The following is a 22,109-nucleotide window of genomic DNA, read 5'->3' on the forward strand; positions in this document are numbered from 1 at the left end:
AATAAATCCTTGCCATAATTTTCTCTCGGAAGGCCGACGTGCGACTAAAATTGTAGCTAAAATGGTGTTGGGGCGTAGTTTGGTTGCGTTTATCTTACTTAACTTCCCTGGTACTGAACGTGTGGTGGCTAAACGCGAACTAAGCGAACTCTAAAGGCATTATTGAAAAATGAAGCTCGCAAGGGGCTCTATAGTTCCGCAAACGATATGCAAAGCAATCTATTTCTACTCTTCTCTCACCAAAATAAAAAAAAAAGCACAGCACATAGTTAAGAAAAGGCTCCACCTTCCGGGGTTTTGGAAAGGTTTCTCCGCGACCCAACGCACCGCACAACTGCAGTTATTTGAGGAATGTGAAAAATGGCGCCATTGCGACCGAGTGCTAGAACTGACACACACATCCTGCCGTGAACACCAGCGCCAGAAGCAGCAGTGCGAAGTGAAACGAGACGAGTTCCATCGGTACGGTGGAGCCTCGCACCATCAGCCAGCACCCAAGATTGCATGCGTTGTTAAATGAGTCTGCCATCACGCAATGCCCGGACTGGTGTAATCCATCAAAGATGATAGTGAGTTTCTTCCCCGACAGTGTCTGGGGATGTACAGTGAAGCAGCACCAAAAGCAGAAACACCTCCTGTACCATAAGATCATCTACACCCTCATTAGCGATAAGTACAAAAGCCGAATCCTGCGGAAGTCGTCCTTCGCGCTGCTCTATCTGTCGTACGTGTTTATAAAGATGCTGCCGGTGACGTTGGCGATCGAAACGCACACCGGCACCAAATCGATCACCTCGCTGGCAGTGAAACCGCGTCCGCTACCGGAAATGGTGGCCCCGCCGCTTGACGATGAGGACGACGATTACTTCGACGATTACGTCGACGAGTACGATATAGTGAACAATAAATCGGGTAAGTCATCGCGCGGATGCCGTAAGTAAGCTCTGTGGAAACCCAATTCAGTGTGCTTTATTTCATTTTGCGTATCCGTAACCCAGCGGGGATGAAATTGAATTGTACAGCCCGCCGAAAGCAGCCTTTTGTCGCAGCTCAATGGCGCCGTGTCAATACGTCGGGACGCATTCGCGCATCTTACGCGAATCCAATAAAGCTACGCTTTCGTGGGCGCTCACTTGTGAAAAATAATCTAATTTATGCTCACGGTTGTGGTTGGCTCGTTCACGAAACGTGAAACCGTCGCGGCTTTATTGCGACGATTCGGAGACATACTGGGATACTTCCGGGATTCCTTGAAAAGGGGAAATAACATTTCCTGCTAGCTGCTACATCAAAGAAGCGCATGGCTTACTGCGAAACCCAAAAAAAAAGGTCATGGCATGCTGCGGACCGGGCGATCACGGAACGAGTGAAGTGTGACAAAAGCGGTTGCATATTTATTACGAACCGAGCTTTGATTTAATTAATTACCGAGAAGAAAACCCCTTTCGGGTTGGAAAATCGTGTATTGTTTATGACACGTGCGATCGCTCGAACTGAACAAGCGTTTTTAGCACATTTAACCGCTTCCGTGAAGCTATAGCGATGCGGGACAAATTTATTTATTTATCATTATTTTGACATTTTATCCACTCTAATATGGTCACGCAAAATGCTTCCGCTTGGGAACAAAGCAAAGATATTTGCGTAAGCGCTGGTACGCCGCTGGTAGCACTTGGTTTTAAAATTAATGCCCTCATTTTGGGATGCTGTTTATCCGTGGGCAGCATGAGCAGAAACACACCGCCTAATGGAACGCAAGGACCTACGCGAAAGTACAAATGCCTTCCCTTTTTACAGGTATTTTGCCAACCATACAGGATCGTGAAATGTATTATGGTCATTAAAACGGAGCTTTGTCCTTTGGTTCAGCACTGTTGGACCGTGCGTTAGCAGATAAGGCACGTACCAAAAGGGTCGATGAACTGAAGCCACGACATTCACAATTGCGATGAGCATGTGCGAAGACATTTTTAGTGGCATAATTTAAGATGTAAATTGTTCTGTCAAAATCAATACATCCGGTGTTCGTGGGTGTGTGTGTGGTGATGGATTGCGACAGTTCTATTTAAGTGGTTAAATGGGAAGAAGGTCGATTTCCAACTCAGCGTGAGTGCAAGAGCAAGCAACGACCCCGGCCGATGAAACAAACTCCGGTTCATGAAATTTCTCTCACGAGGATTCAACTTTTCACACCCCATTGTGGGGGTGTAGTGAAAACGATGCGTCCCGTGGTGACCCACACCGTCTCCTTGCGGGAAAGCTGACCAACCCGGCTGCTGCTGCTGCTGCTGCTGGTTTATCGTGCTTTGATCGCTTCTAATGATTGCCCTTTATTGGTGCGTGTTGAACAGGAAAGCGGAAGTTGCCACCGTTGTTTGTGGTTTTTCACGCATTAAGGGAGGAACGCGTGCGGTGTCAGCTAAAACGGGACGCTTCATTCGCTTGTTATTTCGACGTTTGCTCACACGCTTGTTTTTGGTGGTGTAACACGCGCAAAAACAAAAAAAACAGGAACTCCGACTACTGGACTAATGGACGTGGATGATGGCAACGACGTGATCATTAAAGAATCATTCAATCGGTGGAGCACTTGAACGGTTCATTGATTGGAAAAGTTTTCCCACTCCGATGCTCTCGAACACAGGGAGAGATTACAATCCATTTGGTTTTTTTGTTTTTTCATCAACCCGTGCAGTTGGCAGCTGTCTAGCTGTAACTGTACCCAGTTCCGTGTTTGCTCCGTGTTACCACCGCCGGAAGTACCTTGGCTTTTGCCAAAACTTCCCAGAAAAGTAACGACGCCGGTCGCTCTAAAATGCCACACATTAGTGCCGATAATATTGCTCCCGTGGTCGCCCCATTTGGTAATAGTTGACCCAAATTCTTCCTTACATTTTGCAACCCCATAAGCGCTGGCAACCGTCCAGCGTGCCTTCAACGGGTGCAGCCACGTGCAGCCGAGAAGATAATAAAAACAAAATTATGGGTTATTTCGCGCTGTTTTACAACGCCCCCCTTCGAACATTGCGCGTCTTACGTAAGGTGACAGATTATTTGTCCACCGCGACATGGCGGCACAGACAGTTTGTTTACAGATTCATAATGGATGATGGCATTATATTTCGTGCTGTGCGACGAACGCCAACGTGGGTGGATATAAATAGAGTTTTAGCAAATTGCGCGCGGGCGATGGTATATCCGGGAACCGATCAGCATTCGGATACGTGACAAATCCTGGCCCCCGACACCACCGACGCAATCAATTCCTTTTTTCCGATTAATTGCCGCCTGTGTGTGTGTTCTGTTTCGTTTACTTGTTGTATGTTTCTTTCTTTTTTTTTTTGGTTTCCTTTTCTACTTCCAGCCAAGGGAATGTACGTCGGGGCACCGTGCGAGTTTACGTGCCACGCTAAGCTTCATCACGTGTACTGTGATCCTACGACCAACACCTGCAGCTGCGAGAAAGATTACGTCGTGCTGATTGGTATACTGAAAGGATGTGCCAAGCGTAAGTTTTCCACAGGGCCTCGGCGCGGTCAACCTTCTTCAAGGCACGAACAAACACGCCCGGAACCGGAAGCACCAATGCTTCCGCCTTCCTGTTCCATTTATTTTATTTTCACCTTTCTGCGGTCGTCCCTCTCTCTCTCTCTCGCACTCGCTCTGTTCTCTCATCGCCAGCCTTAGAACCGCTTAGTTTGACCACTGCGGCGAGCTGACCGCAGGACGAAACGAAACGAGTTTTATGAGCCGCAACCGCTTTGGCTGAAGGCCAGCGTATTTTCAAATTACCCACAAAGCAGAGCGACAGAGCGAGCAAAAAAAAGCCAGAGGGAAAACGAAACCTTCCCACCACACTGGGTTCACAGCGTTCGAATCCACTTTGTGCGCGTTCCGTTGGCAGTGGCAGATTCCCACTTCGTGCCCGGGGATCGTGTTTCTGTTGATCAACATTGATTCAACATCGCGCGGCAAATGGGACAAATGTTTTCCTGACAAACTGAAACACTCCACCAACGTCCTGAGTGTGTGTCCTTGCATTGCAATAGCGAAAAGTGCGAGAAAGCGTGTGTGTCCGAGAGAGCGAGAGAGAGAGAGACACCGTGAAATGTGGTGTATGAAATTTCTAGCTTATGCTTGTTTGTTTGTTTTTTTCCCTCCCCCCCTATATCAGCCAAAAAACTTGGGGAACAATGCTTCTACCATCAGACCTGCATCTACAACGACGAGCATGCGATGTGTGTGCAGATCGTGCACAACGCCATCTGTCAATGTGCGCCCGGTTTCCACTCGGTCAGCTACTCGAAGCCAACGAAACGTGTCTTCTGCACACAAGGTAGGTTGCTCCCAAGGCTCCCAAAACCGCTTATTTTGTCTGCACGTCACACGCCACACGCCGTGTCCTGCCGCCGCAGATAAGGACGAAAGAGATCCTGTTGTTTCGTGCTTTCGCTTCACACGCGGAAAAAAGAAAGATAACGGCTGACTGGACGCGCTGGATTGTGCCGCATAATGTAGTTTGCCGTCGTCACTGCTCGGTGGAGTGATAGCAAATTCACGATGCAGAACCAAAGCGGTGCAAAGCGTTCCAACACGCGCCACGTGCTGCACGGCTTTGTCCGGTTCGTCAAGGTAACGTGAGGTGCTTTTTTTTTTGTTGGCTTTCAAACCGGGGCTGAAATCACGATCATCAGCATGCCGGTGTACCGTTGAAAGCGGTTACTAATGGCAAGGAAGCAGATGATAATCGATCCGTGTGGTAGATTGTAAGTAGCGTTAAAAGATGGGCTTAAACTTTCCACACTCAATTTGTTACCCCTTGTTTCGAACGTACCGGGGGAAAAAATATTCAAATATCAAAGACTGTTTTTGATCGATTTATCTATAGATGAGACGCTTAAAAGTTTTAACAACTTTTAAAGACAGTTTCTTTTGCATAGAAAAATATGCATTAATTATGTTCCAATCTGCATTACTTTATTAACCCTTTCACAGTTCCTCTATTTCGAAAAAAAAGGGTCAAAACATTGTTACCTGATTTTATTTGTATTTTGGGAAAACCGTGCTGTAAAATTCATAAAATATAAAGTTTGTTTTTTTTTAGATTACATGCTAAAAATGATAATCGGTTTAGTGTTTCAGAAAAATATTCAAAAATTGCTTGGTTGTTTTCAATATCAATGAATATTATTTTTTTTGTAATTTTAACATTATTTAAGTTTCTTGGTAGTTTCTATTGGCATGGAGTAAAGAACTCTATTCGGAGTTCGATAATAATAATCAGTTTCTTCGCGAAGCTTTTTATTGCACTTACTTCTGCACGAACCACACACTTTGCAGTCTCGTCACTTGAGTAATATTTTTTATTCCAAGAACGGACTGCTCGTACTGTTAGTAAAACTTGGTTATTAAAAAATCGTAATTCATTCATTCTAGCTCTGTAATTTCAAATATTCCATGGCTGGTGGGCATTTCCTTCCATCAAAGTCAGAATGTTGTAATAATTTATAAAACTATTACGAATGGCCCAAAAACAAAAAACTGCCAACTCACACATTGGCGGAGAATCTATAGGTACTCATAAAAAATGAAGACTCAACAGCCAAAACCAAAACTGTGAAGGGGTTAAGTTATTTTCCAAAAAATAGTTCCTTTTTTGATATACAATTTTGCAAAAATTGAACATCAATTTTGTGCTACTCGATATTACTTCACTAGAGTATTGTTCCAAAAATTGGATACTTTTTCTAAGATTCAAAGCTGTATCGAAATGTAAGATCACCTCTCAGAACTGCTCCTGCTTGGAATATGGTTGCAGCCTGTCGGATATATTCGATGTTTGATTTATGCCAAAAATAAAAGACCCACTGCTGCGGCAAACAGCGTGGCCGGCGATAATAGTTCGATTTACGTGCGCCGGCTGCCGGTCGTTGCAAAATAGACCCCCCCATTGCAACTGACAGGCCCTGGCAGTGACCCAAAAACAACGCTGCCCTCGTCGGCTGGTGGAAATAGCGAAATCTCTGTAATCCGTACGGTTTAACAGCTGCCAGCACCCCACGAGCCGCTAGTATGTGAGCGCTCCAGGACAGCTCGACACCGACACAAAGGACATACTCGCGCAGGACATGAACCGTGGCCCCTCAAAGTGACCGAATGAGCCGATGTGGCGATGTGACGTGGCCTGGCGCTGCGGTTCCGGCTATCTGCACCGCGATCGTTTAACATTTTAATCTTCCTTCCGTTTTCCTTCCATCCACAGACTTGGCCACCATAACTGCGGATCTTCCGACGCTGTTTGGCGTCACAAGCGGCATAGCCGTGCTGGCGGGGCTCATTTGCATGGTGCTGCATTTATTTAGCAAAACGAAATACCCTCGACCGAGGCATTTCGGTGACGCGAACCTCGCCCCGCCGATACTATTTTCCAGTGATACAGGTACGGTGGGACCTCGGGAAGGACCTCGACACCCGGCCAAGGAGATCTTGACTTTCCCATGTTCGGACTCGGTTCGGTTCGGGGGCTATTTTTACCATTGCCATCGAGTTGTGGGCTCCGTCGCTTTGTGCGGCAGGTTTTTCTTTTCGCTCCTTATCCTCCATCCTTCATCCTGACACCGCCCGTGTCCTTTCGCTTTGGCAAGACCTTGGCCTGCCACGGCGTGAGGGGTTTTCTTTTTTTCACCCTCGATTTATTTCAGTCCCATTTCCGGGTGCTTTTTGTTGGATTTACAGTTGCCGATTGGCGTTTCATTTTGTTTTTTTTCTTCTTTCGGGGTTATTTTGTTGCATTTCCGATGCCCCCCGCGTGACCCGTGCGCAATTTTTCGAACTCCCATCCAAAAGGTCTCGCTTTCACCTGGGGTGGGTCGTAAAAATGTGCCCCCTTTTGGGGTGGAAAAAAAAAAGAAATCAATCGCCTCTTCCGATAGCGCAACGCGCCGTTACGTTTGACGTTTCCGGTGGTTCGCTTTTTTTCGTTCTTCCCTCCCAATCAATTTTCAAACATTTCCGTGACGTGAAGTTGCACACCTTTTTTTTTTGGACACCTTTCCTCCGTTCGTATGAGTTATCTTGCGTTTTGTGAACACGCCCACGTGGTTTTGCACCCTCGATATCATGCCTCATCGTACGCTTCCGTTGCCAAGCGTTTCCGTTTCCGTTTCCGTGTCCGTCTGTGTGTGTGTGTATGCGTTGCCATTTTGTGCGATATGTTTGCGATACTTTTTTCTCCTCCTTACTTCATCTTTCTCCATTTTCTTCTTGATCTGTGTCTTTTTTTTTCTTTTATTTTCATGCTGACCATGCTGTTCACCGCTCACGCTATCTCTCTCTCTTTCTCTCTCTCTCTCTCTCTCTTTCGCGAACACACATCACCCCCGGCCCACCAACACCCATGTGGGGCGTCCACGGTTCACACACACACACACTTCGCCCACGCGTGTGCGATGATCACCAGGGATACCATTGACAATACAGTCGGCAAGACCGTCATCTCGTTCCAGTCAGCGCTCGAGCGGTTCCATCGGTTCCTATGGCAATCGGCGGTCGTCCAGTGCGCCGCTGCACGGCTCCAAAGGCGTCCTGGTTTCGACCTCCCGTACAGGTGCGGCCCGATCTGCCGCCATATTGCTTGTATCATGTCACATATCTGCAATTAGAAATAGTAAATCCACTAGTACCGATTCCCAGCACCCCAGCAGCTATCTGAGCGACGACAATATGACCAAATATCTCGAGCGCCAGCTCGAGCACCAGAAGCAGCTGCTCTACCTGGACATACCGTCGCTCAGAACGCACAATAAGTTGTTTTCCAAGTTTTGCAAGGCTACCGCCCTCATCGGCGGCCATCATGCGGAAGCCGCCCGGAACGACGATGGCAACACTGGCGATGGTGACGATGGTGCGACGGCCGGCGGCAGCGGTGGCGTTGGCAGCAATAATGGCCAGTATCACGGACCGTATCACTACGTGGGCGCTTCCACCAACGATGATTCGAGCTTCGACGATGAGGACGGTCGTGGTACGGCCGATCCGTTCGTCAATCACTGCTACAGCTACGATCCGCACGACAGCATCGAGCTGGGCGCACTGCCGACTCCTGCAAGCGAGGTGGCAAACGTTGCGGTAAAACACATTCACACACCTCCATCTCCAGGCTCTCCTTTAGGCCTTCCCATTTTCCTCCCCCCCTCACCGTTTGCTCTCATTCCAAGTCGCAGGAAGATGCAAAAGCAGAAGAAGAAGAAGACTCCCTTTTGCTCAATCGAACGATTTTGACCACAACTGTGCCGCCATCTTCCTTCAGAACCACCACTCTTCCTTCCCCACCTCTCCCCCCTGGAGCCTAGTGTACATGTATCGATGTGTTAGATGTTGCTGTTACGTTTACTATCCGTTTTGGCTGTACCATCCTCTACCAATGTATGTGTGAGTGTTCGTAAGTGTGCCGTGTCGTCACGCACTGAATCCCATCCCCTGTCCGTCCGTTGGGTGGGGTACTGGGGTCGAAGCAATCGTGCTGTGGCGATTCATCGTGCACAGGGAGTTGATTTGTTCGACGAGGTTGGTGGCACAGGTAAATTACCGTCCCATCGGGTACGGGTGCGAGTGTGACATCGATTTTGCTACTCGATTTCTGAGCAACACAGGGTTCGTCGTGACCCATTGGGGGCACACTGAAAGCAGCCTACTACGGTGGCGTCGCCCTATCGCGCCCTAAGCACATAGCGATTTGGTTAAATGGTCCTTATGGCGTTACAATTGCAGTAGGCTTCGATTTATTGGCGCACGAGCTCCTGGGATGATTTGATCGCCAGTAGCCCGCGCATTTCACTGGGCATTGGGGAATTTGAACGAATGGGTGAAAGATTTTGTTTTTGCTTTAACACCTTGCGTGCCAAGCGTTTTTTTTTAGGAAAGCGCAAAAAATGCCACGATTCAAGCGATTCTTGCTCATACGTTAGAGCCTCGGTTGCACCGGCTCTAATTCTTTACGTTCTACGTTTGTGATGAATTTTTGGCTTTCTTTGCGTTCATTCGTATTTCTTTTTGGTAATAGATGTGATAAAAAGGAATAGAAGCTGTTCTAAATATTCAAAAATTGCATTTTAAAATGAAGCGTTTTTGCCGTAACCCAAAAATGGGTGACATGGCATTCTTGCAAATTTTCCGTCAGTAACTTTTTGACTGACATGGCACACAAGGTGTTAAATTGAGATGTGTTCAATCTTTTAATTTCTTTTAAAATTAGGAGTTCCAATTCATTCCAACATTCCAAAGATAGATCTTATTGGTACATTTTTAGTAGTATTTTATAAATGTTATTGAAGCCTTCGGTGCAGGAGTTTGAATGCGTACAAATTAGCTGTTGTAGTACAAAAAAAATCACTACCACTTTTATTATCACATTTTTCGGTATTCGAAAAAAGTAATATGTTTATCATAGACGGACATTTAGTTAGAATAGGGTATTTTTCGAATTCAAACTGATCGTCAGGTTTGAATTTGCGATGGTGCGATAAAATAGATAACTTTATACTCTCGGCATTACACACAGCAATCAGTTGCTTTAATTTTCAAATTAGATTCAACATGCGATTTATTAAATTGTTTCCCCCCGCCACAAAAGCAACACCCATCGTGCAACAGATAAAAGTGTGACCCGAAAACGTATAAATCTGAAGCAAATTGAACACCGGTCATATCGACCAATCAATTACTGCCCGCCGATGGTATCGCGAGGGAGTATCACATTTTAGCTACATTTTGTCGATTCGTTAACGTAACGAAAAATCGTGAGCACGCCAATCGTTTCGAATCTAATTTCCCACACCTGCCAATCGTGCGAGCAAATTGCTTGTTTTTGGGACCCGCTTTCGAAATCGTGCAATTGCGTGCCAAACGAGCACCGCACATGGGCTGAGGGCTGTTTCGCGTAACCGACAGGATATGGACCACCCGGGCGCGTGTCGATTAAACCGCAACAATTGTCAAGGATGTTTCGTTCCGGGCTGAGCAGGAGAGCGTTATGTTAGCTATTTCCACGAGATTCCCTTTCCCTAGCGACTTTGTGTTGTGTTGTTGTTGATTGTTCGTTTGAAACCGGTTGTCCTTCACCACATTTTTCTATGTTGCCATTCTAGGTAGTAAGACACCGCCGACAAACTCATTTAACAATAGTGTGTACGATTCTTACCGTTGTGCCTAGCTGTTTCTTGTTTGGGTGTACATGTACATTAGTTGTGTTGTGTGACTTAGCGTTTGATCATTAACCGTCCTTTACTACTACTTTTTTCCGTTTCAAAAAAAGAAAAAGGGAAGCGTAAGTTTATGTTTTTCTTTTCCAACTCAATGAACGAACTAATTTCAGCAGTGTTTCATGCATATAAGCAATATGGCGAACTGATTTACCTAATCTTACACACAAAAACACACCAATCTGGTAATGGAACTGACATCCAACAAGCTGTTGTCATGGTTTTTGAAATGGCTTTATTTTGTATGTATCTATTGTCTATTCTGGCTTTCATCCTTATATGCTTTACCTTTTTCTCGCATCCTCGTTCCAGTTACTCTTCTTCTCTCTGTTCTTTGTTAGTTTCTTTGGTTTTATCTTTCCGTTTATAAAACAATCTTCCATTAGCTTGCCATAAATATGGTACATGCGCTATAAGTTTTATTCAAATCTTTCTCCCACAAATGCTTATCGACACAAAATTACACACCAGATCCAGAATAAAGCATTGGCAAAATTCGTTTTCTTTTAGTTTTTGTTTTCGGGTTAATTTTTTTGCGACTTACGACACATGTTGTATTTGCATAAGAGTAACCTTAATAAGGCATTTTGCAAACCAGCTACAAGAAACTGCATCGACTTAAACTGAACACTGCAAGTTATGATTGCTTCAAGCATAACACGTTATAGGTGATTTAGAAGGAGACTAAACGAAACGCTTGCTATCTGATCGTCTATCGTCTTGTAAACCGATCGTCAGCTTGTCTAACTGGAACACCAACTGTGGAATGTTTGTGCTTCATAATGCTTTTTTGTCGGTATCGGTGGCTTATCAATCAACTGAATAACGCTATGCTATGGATTTGACTATTTTTTTTTTGGTTCAATTTTCTCTATTCTCATACCTTTTTTGGCGCAACGAAATTTGCCCTTGTCTTTTGAACTAAATTATTAGACTTGCTATCGATTGCTCTGAAGCTTTCCTCTGCTCATCTCGTGCATTCATAGGTTTATGTTTGTCAACTTTCTATCGCATCGTATCTCTTCGGCATTTATATGTTACTTCTTTCATCACAGCGGAGAGTCTGTTACGATCTGATCTCAGCTAACATGCCATTCGTTGAATGTACAAAATAATATTGCGTGCACCTTTCATGTAATAAAATCACGTAAGATCACAAACGTTGGTACAGTAATCGACACTAGCTGCTGCAAGGAGATGATTGTTGCAAGAGCGCACCTTCTAAAAGCTGTCCTGTTGTATTATAATTTATTTTGCAAAAACTCTTCCGTTCCGTATCTATGGTACATGCATCGTTTCGTGTAGCACTATGCCAGCTTGTCAGCATTTCACACTCAATCAATTCTTAATGTACGTTTATTTATTTATTTTAATTTTTTTCTTCAACCCCATCGCTGCCGGTGGTTGCAAAGCGCAAAACGCAAACCGTTTCTAACCGCGCCGTGCATCCGCCATTTGGCTCATTGTCTCATAAAAGCAAACGAAACGAAAAAAAAAACCAAGCGAACATTTTTCCCGAGGACGGCCAAGTAATTGGGGTGAAATTGCTTTCTCTTCTTTCGAATCTTGCCACACGGTTCCCACAGGTTCCCGAAGACCAAGTTTAGCTTCCGTGCACAGTACCAGCTCGTCCGTGCGGAGCTACAGTATGCGTCGGTTCGAGCAGGAGATCCAGCAGAAGGAACTGCGGCAGGAGATGAAACGGCACCTGGCGCGGCTCCAGGAGCAGCAGCAGCTGCAGAAGATCAAACCGAACATCATCATCGGTGATGTGATATCGTGCCCTATGAATAAACCGATTCTGACGACGCCTAGCCCGATGACGCCTAACTCAGTCGACGACATACTTCCGTCGGTGGACGAAACACAGGAGGTATCACTGCCAACCATCTGCCAATTAGTGGAGTGAACGCAAATAACTCCTCTTTCGTTCGCAGTTCTCGCCGAACCTAAGCCAACGGTCGATTAGCGACAGTACGGGTGGCTGTTTCGATGGGCCGTGTAGCTCCACGGAATTGTTGAAGTAGTAAATGTTGACTTCCGGAGCGCGTGATCCTCTAGGCGTGAGCTCGTAGGCGAAATGTTATATAGAAAGTCGTTTTATGGAAATTTTTAGAGTGATAAGCAAACCCAAACCCCGAAAACACACACAAAAAACGAATACATTTGAGGGTCGTCAGCCTTTGCTCCTACCACAATCCTTAGGAACTGGAATGGCGCGAATCGACGCGAACAAAACTGACCAACCGCGCGAACCACTCAACAAGAACAACCCTGTGACATGTGAGGCTGACTTTTGGAGCCGAACGCCTAAACATGGGGCTCCTAGTGTCTGACAGTCTGCTAGCTCCGGGCTACTACGATTGATTTCTTCATTTTGCAGTTGTCATTTTTCATTCAGTAGGATACATACACACAAACGTGCAGATGGCTTGCTGGTCAGAGTAAATAACGACGGTCAAAGCAATACAGCGAAAAAGGGTACGCACACACACATTTCTTTCTACGGCCATGGTTGCATTGATTCAACGAAATATCCTTTAAGGGCAAGCGACATAGCGACATTTTCTAATACAATACGCCGACGTACACCTATTGAAGACGTTTGTTTTGTTGTAACGCAGACCCATTATCCCAAGATTTAATCACTAAGTATTCAAGCTGTCAACTGGCAGGTTAGTTTTTCTTACGAAAGTTTGTCAAAAAATAACCGAATCTTTCCAATCAAACCCAAGTCGTCTGCAGTTCACTGGGACAAAAAGTACGGCCTCAGCAAATCATTCTTATGATTACCCCCTAAACGCACTGTAGCCGTAGCGAAGATGAGGCCCTCTCTGCCTGCAAAGGGATTGATAGGGTTCGATAGGGTTCGTTGCTCTTTGCGCTTCCCGTTAAGGAAAGTCATAGTTTCATTAAACTACCGTAAAGAAACGCTAACCAATGATAAACACAAACAAACAAAAAATCAAAACCTCTTTACTAATGTTGTTGCAGAGAAGAAAAAAAAAAGTTATGCTGTAGCCTTTGAATCAGTGCGCGCGTTCGCGATAACGATTTTTAAATTGTTCTATTTCACTTTTTTCAAAAAAAAAACACTCTTTTTGTAAAATCCACATTCCATTCCGCATATTGATTCTGATAATAATCTAGAACAGCAACTACGTAAGCAACCGTTTAATTACAAAAACATTCAATAGGTTTTATGTAGACACGCAAACGCATAAAACCCAGTTAGCAATAGTGGGAACACAGCGGGCAGTAAGACAAAATGTTATGCAGTCGAACAAGCTCGATCGGTAAAAACATCTATTGCAGATTACTATAGCTGTACAAAACAAATGGCTGGCGGGGAGAATTGGCGTAGCGTTCTATTTCAGCAATGACAAACCCAAGATAAACGAAACCCTAAACGGAAACCAGTAAAATTAGCACGTTCATGTTGACTTAAATGTTGTATTAATATTAAGAAACTTATAAACATCAACTGATTACTCGTGCTCAGCCTTAGGCGTATAAAAAAAATGGATAAGATTCTCAGGATCGTTTGTTGGTCGCGAGAAACGTTTGAGGGCGAGCCAGACATCCGGTGGCAGGAAGGAAGATGAAGGAAGCTATTCCGACGGGAAATCGGCTCCCGCAGTGAAATCGGATTGGACGAATTGATTGAAAAATTATTCTAAAATACAACCATTACTTTATACAAGTAGCGATTAGTATTAAGGGAAACTGTTCCGTTGACGTCGAATGTGATGATATCGATTCTAGAGGCGATTAATAATGCATGTACATCTTGCTCTCTTGTCGAAGTATTACCAACCGTGATGCTTCGTTTCCAATGTATTCGGGTTTTTTTTAAAGATGTTTATGAAATGTCTACAATACTTCTCATGAACTATTTGAAACGACTTGTTTGATTTTACTTTCCCGAAGTTTAGTTTATGAAAATTCATTAACATTTTACTGTTTCTTCTACCCGATTAGTTACATGAATATTCTCATAATTTTTATTAAGTTAGTTTATCTACGATTGCAGACAACGATGGAATTACAAAACGTAAAGCGCGTTCAAATCGTGAATCAGCCATTAAAATGAAGCTAAGTGAATTACAACTTTACTCTAACCCTTATAGCTTCATAGCGGAACTTTGTTGAAAATCCGCGCCTGTATATGTTGCACCCGTGGCAGGAAAAATGCTGCGAGAAATTATTGTTTTCACTTGAAATGCTTCCTACCGACTCTTCCGTACGCGGTATTTAAAACAAACAAATCGCTGGGCTTGATTCTTCCCGTTTTTTCGATATCTTGTTACCGTTTACGTAATACGTGTTGAAAACAAATCTCTTGTATATTGTTTGGTTGAGGAAAAAAGCGAAATTAAAAAAAAAAACAAAACAAAACATAAAACGTCTTTCGGAGCAGAAATGTTACAAAATAGCTTGCATGTTACTGCGGGCGACACTAAACGAACCATTGATAAGGCAAAGAAAAAAGTGAACACAAAAGAAAGTACGATTTACCAAATCCTTGATGTACTGTCGGTTCTTGAAGCGTGTACTCCTCGTCGACGGTGGTGCGATTGAAGCGAAAACTGATCGAAGCCGGCGGTGCGTAGGCGACGATCGCCCCCTTTCTATACACGTCAAATGCATTGATATTGTAACTTTAATATTGAAAATAGACTGATATACCTATAGTTGAGCAAGAGGAACGCAAATTGGAATACTGAAAAGGGGATTGGAAGCAATGCGAAGCAACACGAAGAAAAAAAAGCAGATGTCAAACGATAGCAACGGTTGAGTAATTGAGTAACTAATCAAACAAGCCGCCGGTGAGCCACTGCCGGAAAATTCTGCAGTAAGGCATGGCCAACTAAGGGAACACGCAACGGGGACACATTGATCCTAGCGACATGATCCATACACAGTAGTTGCCATTGCTCCCATCGCTGGGCATACGCTTCTGGCTATCGCAAAAGCGCGTCGATGTTTAGCGTTGAGTGTGTCCGTGTGTTTTTTTGTTTTGTTTTGCTCAAAAACAATACGAAACAAACTGTGAGCATGCATGAGCACCGCTTCCAGATGGATGGGATTTTGCAGAATTCCACGAGGCTGTGGGAAAGTGCAAGCAAAGCCTACTCTGATCGCTTTTGCTAAGCTCGTTTTTCTCTAAACGCTTCTGTGTGCCCACGCGTCTTGCATTGCTTTGTTTTTTTTTTGGTTTTTCTTTCGGTGCTTTTCATTTTATCCCCGCGGTAAACAAATAACGAGAATACGAACCTTTTTTGAGCTGTGTAAAAGGCCCCAAGGTCAAGGAAGTAAAAACCACGCAAGAAAAATCACGACAGAAAATCTGCCCCCCCCCCCCCCCCCAAACATACTATCTTCTCACCAGACCAGAAAAACGCAGTTTGGTGGTGCGGTGAAAAAGTAACTGTTTTAGGACAAAATAAAAATGAATTATTAAAATGACAGCTTGCTTTTTTAGTTTCGCGTTTGTTTCACGGTGGTAAATTTTATTCCAATCCGCGTTGTTTAATCGACTTCCTCTATCGTCGGCCCGGCACCGGAAGCACCACCGGAAGTGGGTCCCGCACCAGCACCTGGCATTCCACCACCCGGCATACCACCACCCGGCATACCACCCGCACTCTGATAAAGCTTCTGAATGATCGGATTGCAGACCGCCTCGAGCTCCTTCTGCTTGTGCTCGTACTCCTCCTTCTCGGCCATCTGGTTGGCGTCGAGCCACGTGATCGTAGCGTCACACTTGTCCGTGATGAGCGTCTTATCGGCGTCCGGTATTTTGTCCTTCACGTTCGCGTCCTCCATCGTCGACTTCATGTTGAAGCAGTACGTCTCGAGCGAGTTCTTCGCCGAGATCTTGTCCCGTTGCTTCTCATCCTCATTACGGAACTTTTCCGCCTCGTTCACCATACGATCGATGTCCTCCTTGCTCAGCCGGCCCTTATCGTTCGTGATCGTGATACGGTTTTCCTTATTCGTCGACTTCTCGATGGCCGACACGTTCATGATACCGTTCGCGTCAATATCGAACGTCACCTCGATCTGTGGCACACCACGTGGTGCCGGTGGGATGCCACTCAGCTCGAACTTTCCCAGCAGATTGTTGTCCTTCGTCATGGCACGTTCACCCTCGTACACCTGAATCAACACGCCCGGCTGGTTGTCCGAGTACGTCGTGAACGTTTGTGTCTGCTTCGTCGGGATCGTGGTGTTGCGTTTGATCAACACCGTCATCACACCGCCCGCAGTTTCGATGCCCAGCGAGAGTGGGGTCACGTCCAGCAGCAGAAGATCCTGTACGGCTTCCGACGTGTCACCCTGCAGGATAGCGGCCTGTACTGCAGCACCGTAAGCGACCGCCTCATCCGGGTTGATGGATTTATTCAGCTCCTTTCCATTGAAGAAGTCCTGCAGCAACTTCTGCACCTTCGGAATACGCGTCGAGCCACCAACGAGCACGATATCGTGAATGCTCGCTTTGTCCATTTTCGCATCGCGCAATGACTTCGACACCGGTTCCATCGTGTCACGGAACAGATCCGAGTTTAGCTCCTCAAAGCGAGCCCTCGTGATTGACGTGTAGAAATCGATGCCCTCGTACAGCGAATCGATCTCAATGCTAGCCTGCGTCGAAGCAGACAACGTGCGCTTTGCGCGTTCACACGCCGTACGCAAACGCCTCAACGCACGCTTATTGCTCGTGATGTCCTTCTTGTGCTTGCGCTTAAACTCCTCCACAAAGTGCGACACCATGCGGTTGTCAAAGTCCTCCCCACCCAGATGCGTATCGCCAGCCGTCGACTTAACCTCAAAAATACCGTCCTCGATCGTGAGGATCGAAACGTCAAACGTGCCACCACCGAGATCGAAGATCAGCACGTTACGCTCCCCAACGCCCTTCTTATCCAGCCCGTACGCAATGGCCGCCGCCGTCGGTTCGTTAATGATACGCAGCACGTTTAGACCCGCAATGGCACCAGCATCCTTGGTCGCTTGACGTTGCGAATCGTTGAAGTACGCCGGCACGGTGATGACGGCATTCGCGATGCTCTTGCCGAGATACGCTTCGGCCGTTTCCTTCATCTTTGTCAGCACCATCGAGGAGACCTCCTCCGGGAAGAAGGACTTCTTTTCGCCCTTGTACTCGACCCGCAGCTTCGGTTTGCCACCGTCACTGACCACCTCGAACGGCCAGTGCTTCATGTCGCTCTGTACCGTGGCGTCCTCGAATTTGCGCCCAATTAAACGCTTGGCATCTGAAAAAAGCAGAAATTTGGCGCTCGGTGTTAATTTTACGTGGCCTTTTTCTCGTGCACGAACACGGCTCGGGATCTTAACGCACTTACCGAAAATCGTGTTGTTCGGGTTCATTGCCACCTGGTTTTTGGCAGCATCTCCGATCAACCGCTCCGTATCGGTGAAGGCGACGTACGAGGGCGTCGTGCGATTGCCCTGATCATTGGCAATGATGTCCACCTTGCCGTGCTGGAACACACCGACGCACGAGTATGTCGTGCCCAGATCTATACCCACTGCCGGTGTTTTTGCCATTTCTGGGCAGCGACGAAAAAATGGAAAGAAAATCCCACCCCACCCATAAGGATAAAACTCATGATTAACGGTTGCTTCACGGAATGCCGGAAAAATCTAATTATAGAACCCCACCGGTCTAAAGGTCAGGGTGGTAGTAACAAAAAAAAAAGAACCAGCTGTCTTATTTGGCATAGGAGGGTAATTTTTTGGGGGAATTCAAATGCTGGTCCCTGCATTAAAAAGGATCCACTAACATTACACTTTCACTTGCTTTTGCTTACCTCCGATGTTACAATTTAAATCCGCCGCTCCGTACGAATAGGTGCACTGCAATTAGCACGTGGTCTTAGCACTCTTGGGCTACCGGCGAGACCGTGCGTCCGTTACGACGAAGAAACTCCGCTCCGTTCGATGAACAATTGACGACTGAGCTCTGGGCCTCACGGAGCGTTCGCTTAAAATAGTATTCGAGTACGTTATGTCACAAAATCGTGCCCTACCATGTGGGCTAGTGACGAAAATAGTGACGATACGGTTGTTTAAACTGTAGTTGAAAAGAAAAAAAAAAGACATTTTCCGACGTTCCCGAAAGGATCTAGAAAGATCGTCATCGGAGAGGTGATGAGCGCATCGTGAAATCGTACAACTTTTTGTTTCTTTTTGAAAATAATACGATTTCATGCCATCGAATATACCGCATTATGTTGAAAAATGCGTGTGAGCACCTAGATTTGAGGACTAATCTTCCGGTTTCTCGAAAACAATCTTCAGACAGCTGTTTCAGCTACCGCGTGGCTTTTGGGTGTATAAATTTTAGATGCGAAAACCTCGCCAAATTACGTACTAAAACACAGAAACCACCCTTTTCTTATACGTAGAGCTAAACGGTTTACTTTTTATTGACACAGTTCAAAAAATCCTTTCTATCCTAATGACTTTCTTACTCGAATCACTACGGTGAAGCGATGGAAACGCATAAATTATAAATCTACGTAAACAAACAAATACCACAACAAAAAAGGCATTGGTGTCGCTTAAAGGCAATAGTATGAAAACCGAAAAACTAAAAGGGACTAAACAGTAGTGAAAGTTTAAAACTAGTGTCTGATACGCGAAGGTTCAGCTTGCGAACGATACAAAGGTTCGCATGGCTCAGGACACAAGCCGCGTGAAAAAAAATGCATATCTAGATAAAAGCGGGAAGAGAACCGGCTGGACGAGGCTGATGATTGTTGGCTATTTACAACCGCGCTACACCCGCCGTATCGGTGGTGTTCGTCACAGGTGGATGCCATTCACGATTTGGTAAAGTACGACTGGTACACCATTCCGAGCGAGCTGGCGGCAAACCAGATGAAGCAGCTCCACCACGTGGCAAAGCCAAACAGCCCGCGGTAGACCTCTTTGGTGAAAACCTGCTTGAGGTTTTGCAGCGACATGTGGAAGTTTTGGGCAGTGCTGAGTATGTTCTCCTCGAGTGGCACCACAGGCTCACCCTCGGGGGTAATGCCTTGGAAATCGTTAGCTTCCGCTATCGTTTTGGTCCGCGCGATTGTAGCCAATATGGATTTTTCGTACTCGAGATCGGCGGAACACTCGTCCAGCGGGAGCGACTGCTTGAGCACACCGTCCCACGTGTACTCGCCGAGCGTTTTGTACATTAACGCAAAGAACAGACACATCAGGATCGGTGCAACGTACTGGAGCGTCACCACACACAGGTAGTAGAAGATGGATGATATCTTTTTCTGCAGCTCAACGTTCGTTATGCGTCCGGCTTCCTTCTTTTGGTCTTCTACGCGATCGTAGGCGAGATTGAGGTAGGCTTGTAGGTAAATGGGCATCAGCAAAAACCGTAAAACTACTGCAACAACAACCGCCCCAAGGCGCATTGTTTCAAATGCTTCCGTCGAAAGTCTACCAGGGGGAGATGAAAGAATATTATGTTGAAATCTACCTTCACACGCATGTACGAGAAGGTCGAGCTTACATCGGGGAGCTCATGCCTGAGAATACTCGTGCAGTAAGATAGTCCCGGGACAGAGGTTTGATCCACAAAAGAACCAGCAGAAACGGCATAGCGAAGCTGACGTTGAGAAAAAACTTTAACCAAATGCGATCCTTGCAGAACCTGTAACGACAGTAAAGCAGCGTATCATGTAACTGAATTGAAACGGATCCTCCTCTCCCACGATCACGTACTTCAGTGAATCCCAGTGCATTCGCGCCATTCGCAATCCAGGGAAGGTGAACAAAGCTCCGAGGAAGCCGCAGCTGACGGCAATGAAAAACTTCACCACAATCTTTGATGCTGGACCACTAATGGGGAAAATGAGGAAAAAAAGAATCAAATTAAGTCGACCACTGTCGGCAGCATTGGTGGATTGGTGCGGTTTAGCTTACGAGGAATTAAGTCCCTGGCCCTCGAGGAAGCTCGACGCACTGGCGTTAAAGCTATGGTACGCCTTATCCAGACCAACTTCTAACGTTTGTTCGGGAACGATCAAGATTATCATGGCGATCAACAGGTAAGCTAGGCCCGTCACAATGCAGGTCGATCGTTCGCCGATTGATTCTTCACTTTTGAAGTACTGCACCGTAAGAGACGCTAGAAGTTTACTGTGGAGGTAAGGTTGATAGTTAAGGAGCGTGGGCATTGACAATAAAATTTGAACGAGATTGAATTGAGCCAGATAGAATTGAAAAGGATACAATGCAAAAAATACAACCAGAAGGCACCATAACATGCTGAGGTTGATCTCTTCTTTCAGCGGGAAGAAAAAGTGATACACCTGCAAGAGAGATCAAATTCGAACGCATTGTACCTTTGATTTAACTGAAGGCTCTGTAGATCTTCAAGCTGCTTTTCATACCTCGGATGTAATATATACGATAACAGAGTACAAGCTAAAATCAACCAGCCACTGATACTCGGTGTAAAAGCGCAAATGCACAATGTCGTACGACGAGATCGGAATCGAGTCCAACTGAATGTCCAAGCTGCGGGGAATATGGAATGTGGACGATTTCTCGCCATTCGCATGGTGACCGTTGCGTTTGTCCTTCTTCCCTTTGCTCTTTTCCCGCGGTACACCAGACAACTTTCGGAGCTCGTCGTCCGTTGGGTGTAGGTAACGGGTCAGACCCGTGGAACAGAGTATCCATTTGGCTAGAGAAAAATGCGGACTCAGCTTCTGGATCACGCTGACCATGATCAGCGTGATGACTAGTTGTGCGCCTAAAAGTGCCTGAAAAGTATGAAGTGATATTAACGACCATTATGAAGGGATGTTAATCGACAAGATTCATAAGTATAGCTCCACCCGGTGGTACCGGTAGCGGCGCCCGAGTGTATCAAGGAAGCTATTAATTTAGCGCTAATTATAGAGTTGTCCTCGCTAAAAATAGGTCAACCGATTTTCGTGTTTTGAAAGAGAACCTTGAATTTACGTACCATTGTGTTTTATCCTTTCCTGCAACTGTAAGTCAGGGATGTTGGCTTCTCAGCATTACGGATCAGCTAACAGTAGGACGGAAATGCGCCCACTACCGGCACGTTTTCATCAACAATTTCGCTCAATTGGTCTGGCTCGTTTTTACGTAAAAATACTGCAAAAGAACCCAGGGTTGTTGACAGCTGTTAATGCGCACGAATGACAGCTGACGAATTTGGTCCGATACCCAACGGGATAGAAAAGGGTTAAAACCCGGTTTACCGATACACTTGAGAGTTTCTGAAAGAATTAAACACCGCACATAATTTTTGTTGGGATTTTTAATAGACCATTAAGCAGTGATATGTACATTTTCACCCATTAAAATAAATATTGTCTGCCCAAAGTTGAAACTTTCATGTAAACAGCCGATTTTGTCTGTTTATGTATCGTTGAAATGAATATACCATTCGGTTCAGCACTTCAGAATTTAACACATGAGAAACGGATGTCTTAGCTTACGCTCACGCTTGCACAATATTTAGACCGGTTTATTCTATTAACTAAAAATGATACAAAAAAAGCTCGTGAACAGTTGTTTATTACTGATTTTAAACCTATTTCAAATATAATTTTGAGATGTTCGGTGCAGCTAACCTGGACGAAATTTATGCGTGTTGCATCTGCGATGTAAATTTGCCTTATCCAAAATGTTTGATTGTAATTTAATTCATAAGGCAACAGCAAACTGTAACGGGTAAGAATTAATCATTATAAAGTAAAAGAAACTAAAATAATTTTGAGAAAACAGAATCCTTGCATTTTAGCATAGCCTGAGTTACCATTCCCACCCGAAGCA

At 45.4% G+C, this 22,109-nt stretch overlaps 3 protein-coding genes across 3 annotated transcripts; 1 reads left to right on the plus strand and 2 right to left on the minus strand.

Annotated features, from left to right (window-relative positions):
* Window positions 1–563: 563 nt before the first annotated feature.
* LOC128725961 (uncharacterized) lies at window positions 564–12,401 on the plus strand. The gene is made up of 7 exons (XM_053819734.1): window positions 564–912; window positions 3,365–3,508; window positions 4,175–4,336; window positions 6,263–6,439; window positions 7,460–8,023; window positions 11,846–12,132; window positions 12,197–12,401. Exons 1-7 carry the CDS (start codon window positions 564–566, stop codon window positions 12,284–12,286), a joined length of 1,773 nt encoding a protein of 590 aa, XP_053675709.1. The 3' UTR covers window positions 12,287–12,401.
* A 3,390-nt stretch (window positions 12,402–15,791) lies between these two features.
* LOC128723625 (heat shock 70 kDa protein cognate 4-like) lies at window positions 15,792–18,234 on the minus strand. Its single transcript, XM_053817384.1, has 3 exons — window positions 18,098–18,234; window positions 17,630–17,836; window positions 15,792–17,539 (listed from the first exon to the last, which is right to left on the minus strand). The coding sequence occupies exons 2-3, from the start codon at window positions 17,832–17,834 to the stop codon at window positions 15,792–15,794; spliced, it is 1,953 nt and encodes a 650-aa protein (XP_053673359.1). The 5' UTR covers window positions 17,835–17,836; window positions 18,098–18,234.
* Window positions 18,235–18,695: 461 nt separating this feature from the next.
* On the minus strand, window positions 18,696–21,275 carry LOC128725229 (transmembrane protein 161B). The gene is made up of 8 exons (XM_053818954.1): window positions 21,271–21,275; window positions 20,690–21,064; window positions 20,529–20,608; window positions 20,220–20,435; window positions 20,019–20,135; window positions 19,807–19,947; window positions 19,349–19,733; window positions 18,696–19,285 (listed from the first exon to the last, which is right to left on the minus strand). The coding sequence occupies exons 1-8, from the start codon at window positions 21,271–21,273 to the stop codon at window positions 19,112–19,114; spliced, it is 1,491 nt and encodes a 496-aa protein (XP_053674929.1). The 5' UTR covers window positions 21,274–21,275; the 3' UTR covers window positions 18,696–19,111.
* Between the last annotated feature and the right edge of the window lie 834 nt (window positions 21,276–22,109).

The sequence above is a fragment of the Anopheles nili genome, chromosome 3 (genome assembly GCF_943737925.1).
Source record: "Anopheles nili chromosome 3, idAnoNiliSN_F5_01, whole genome shotgun sequence".
Taxonomy (NCBI): domain Eukaryota; kingdom Metazoa; phylum Arthropoda; class Insecta; order Diptera; family Culicidae; genus Anopheles; species Anopheles nili.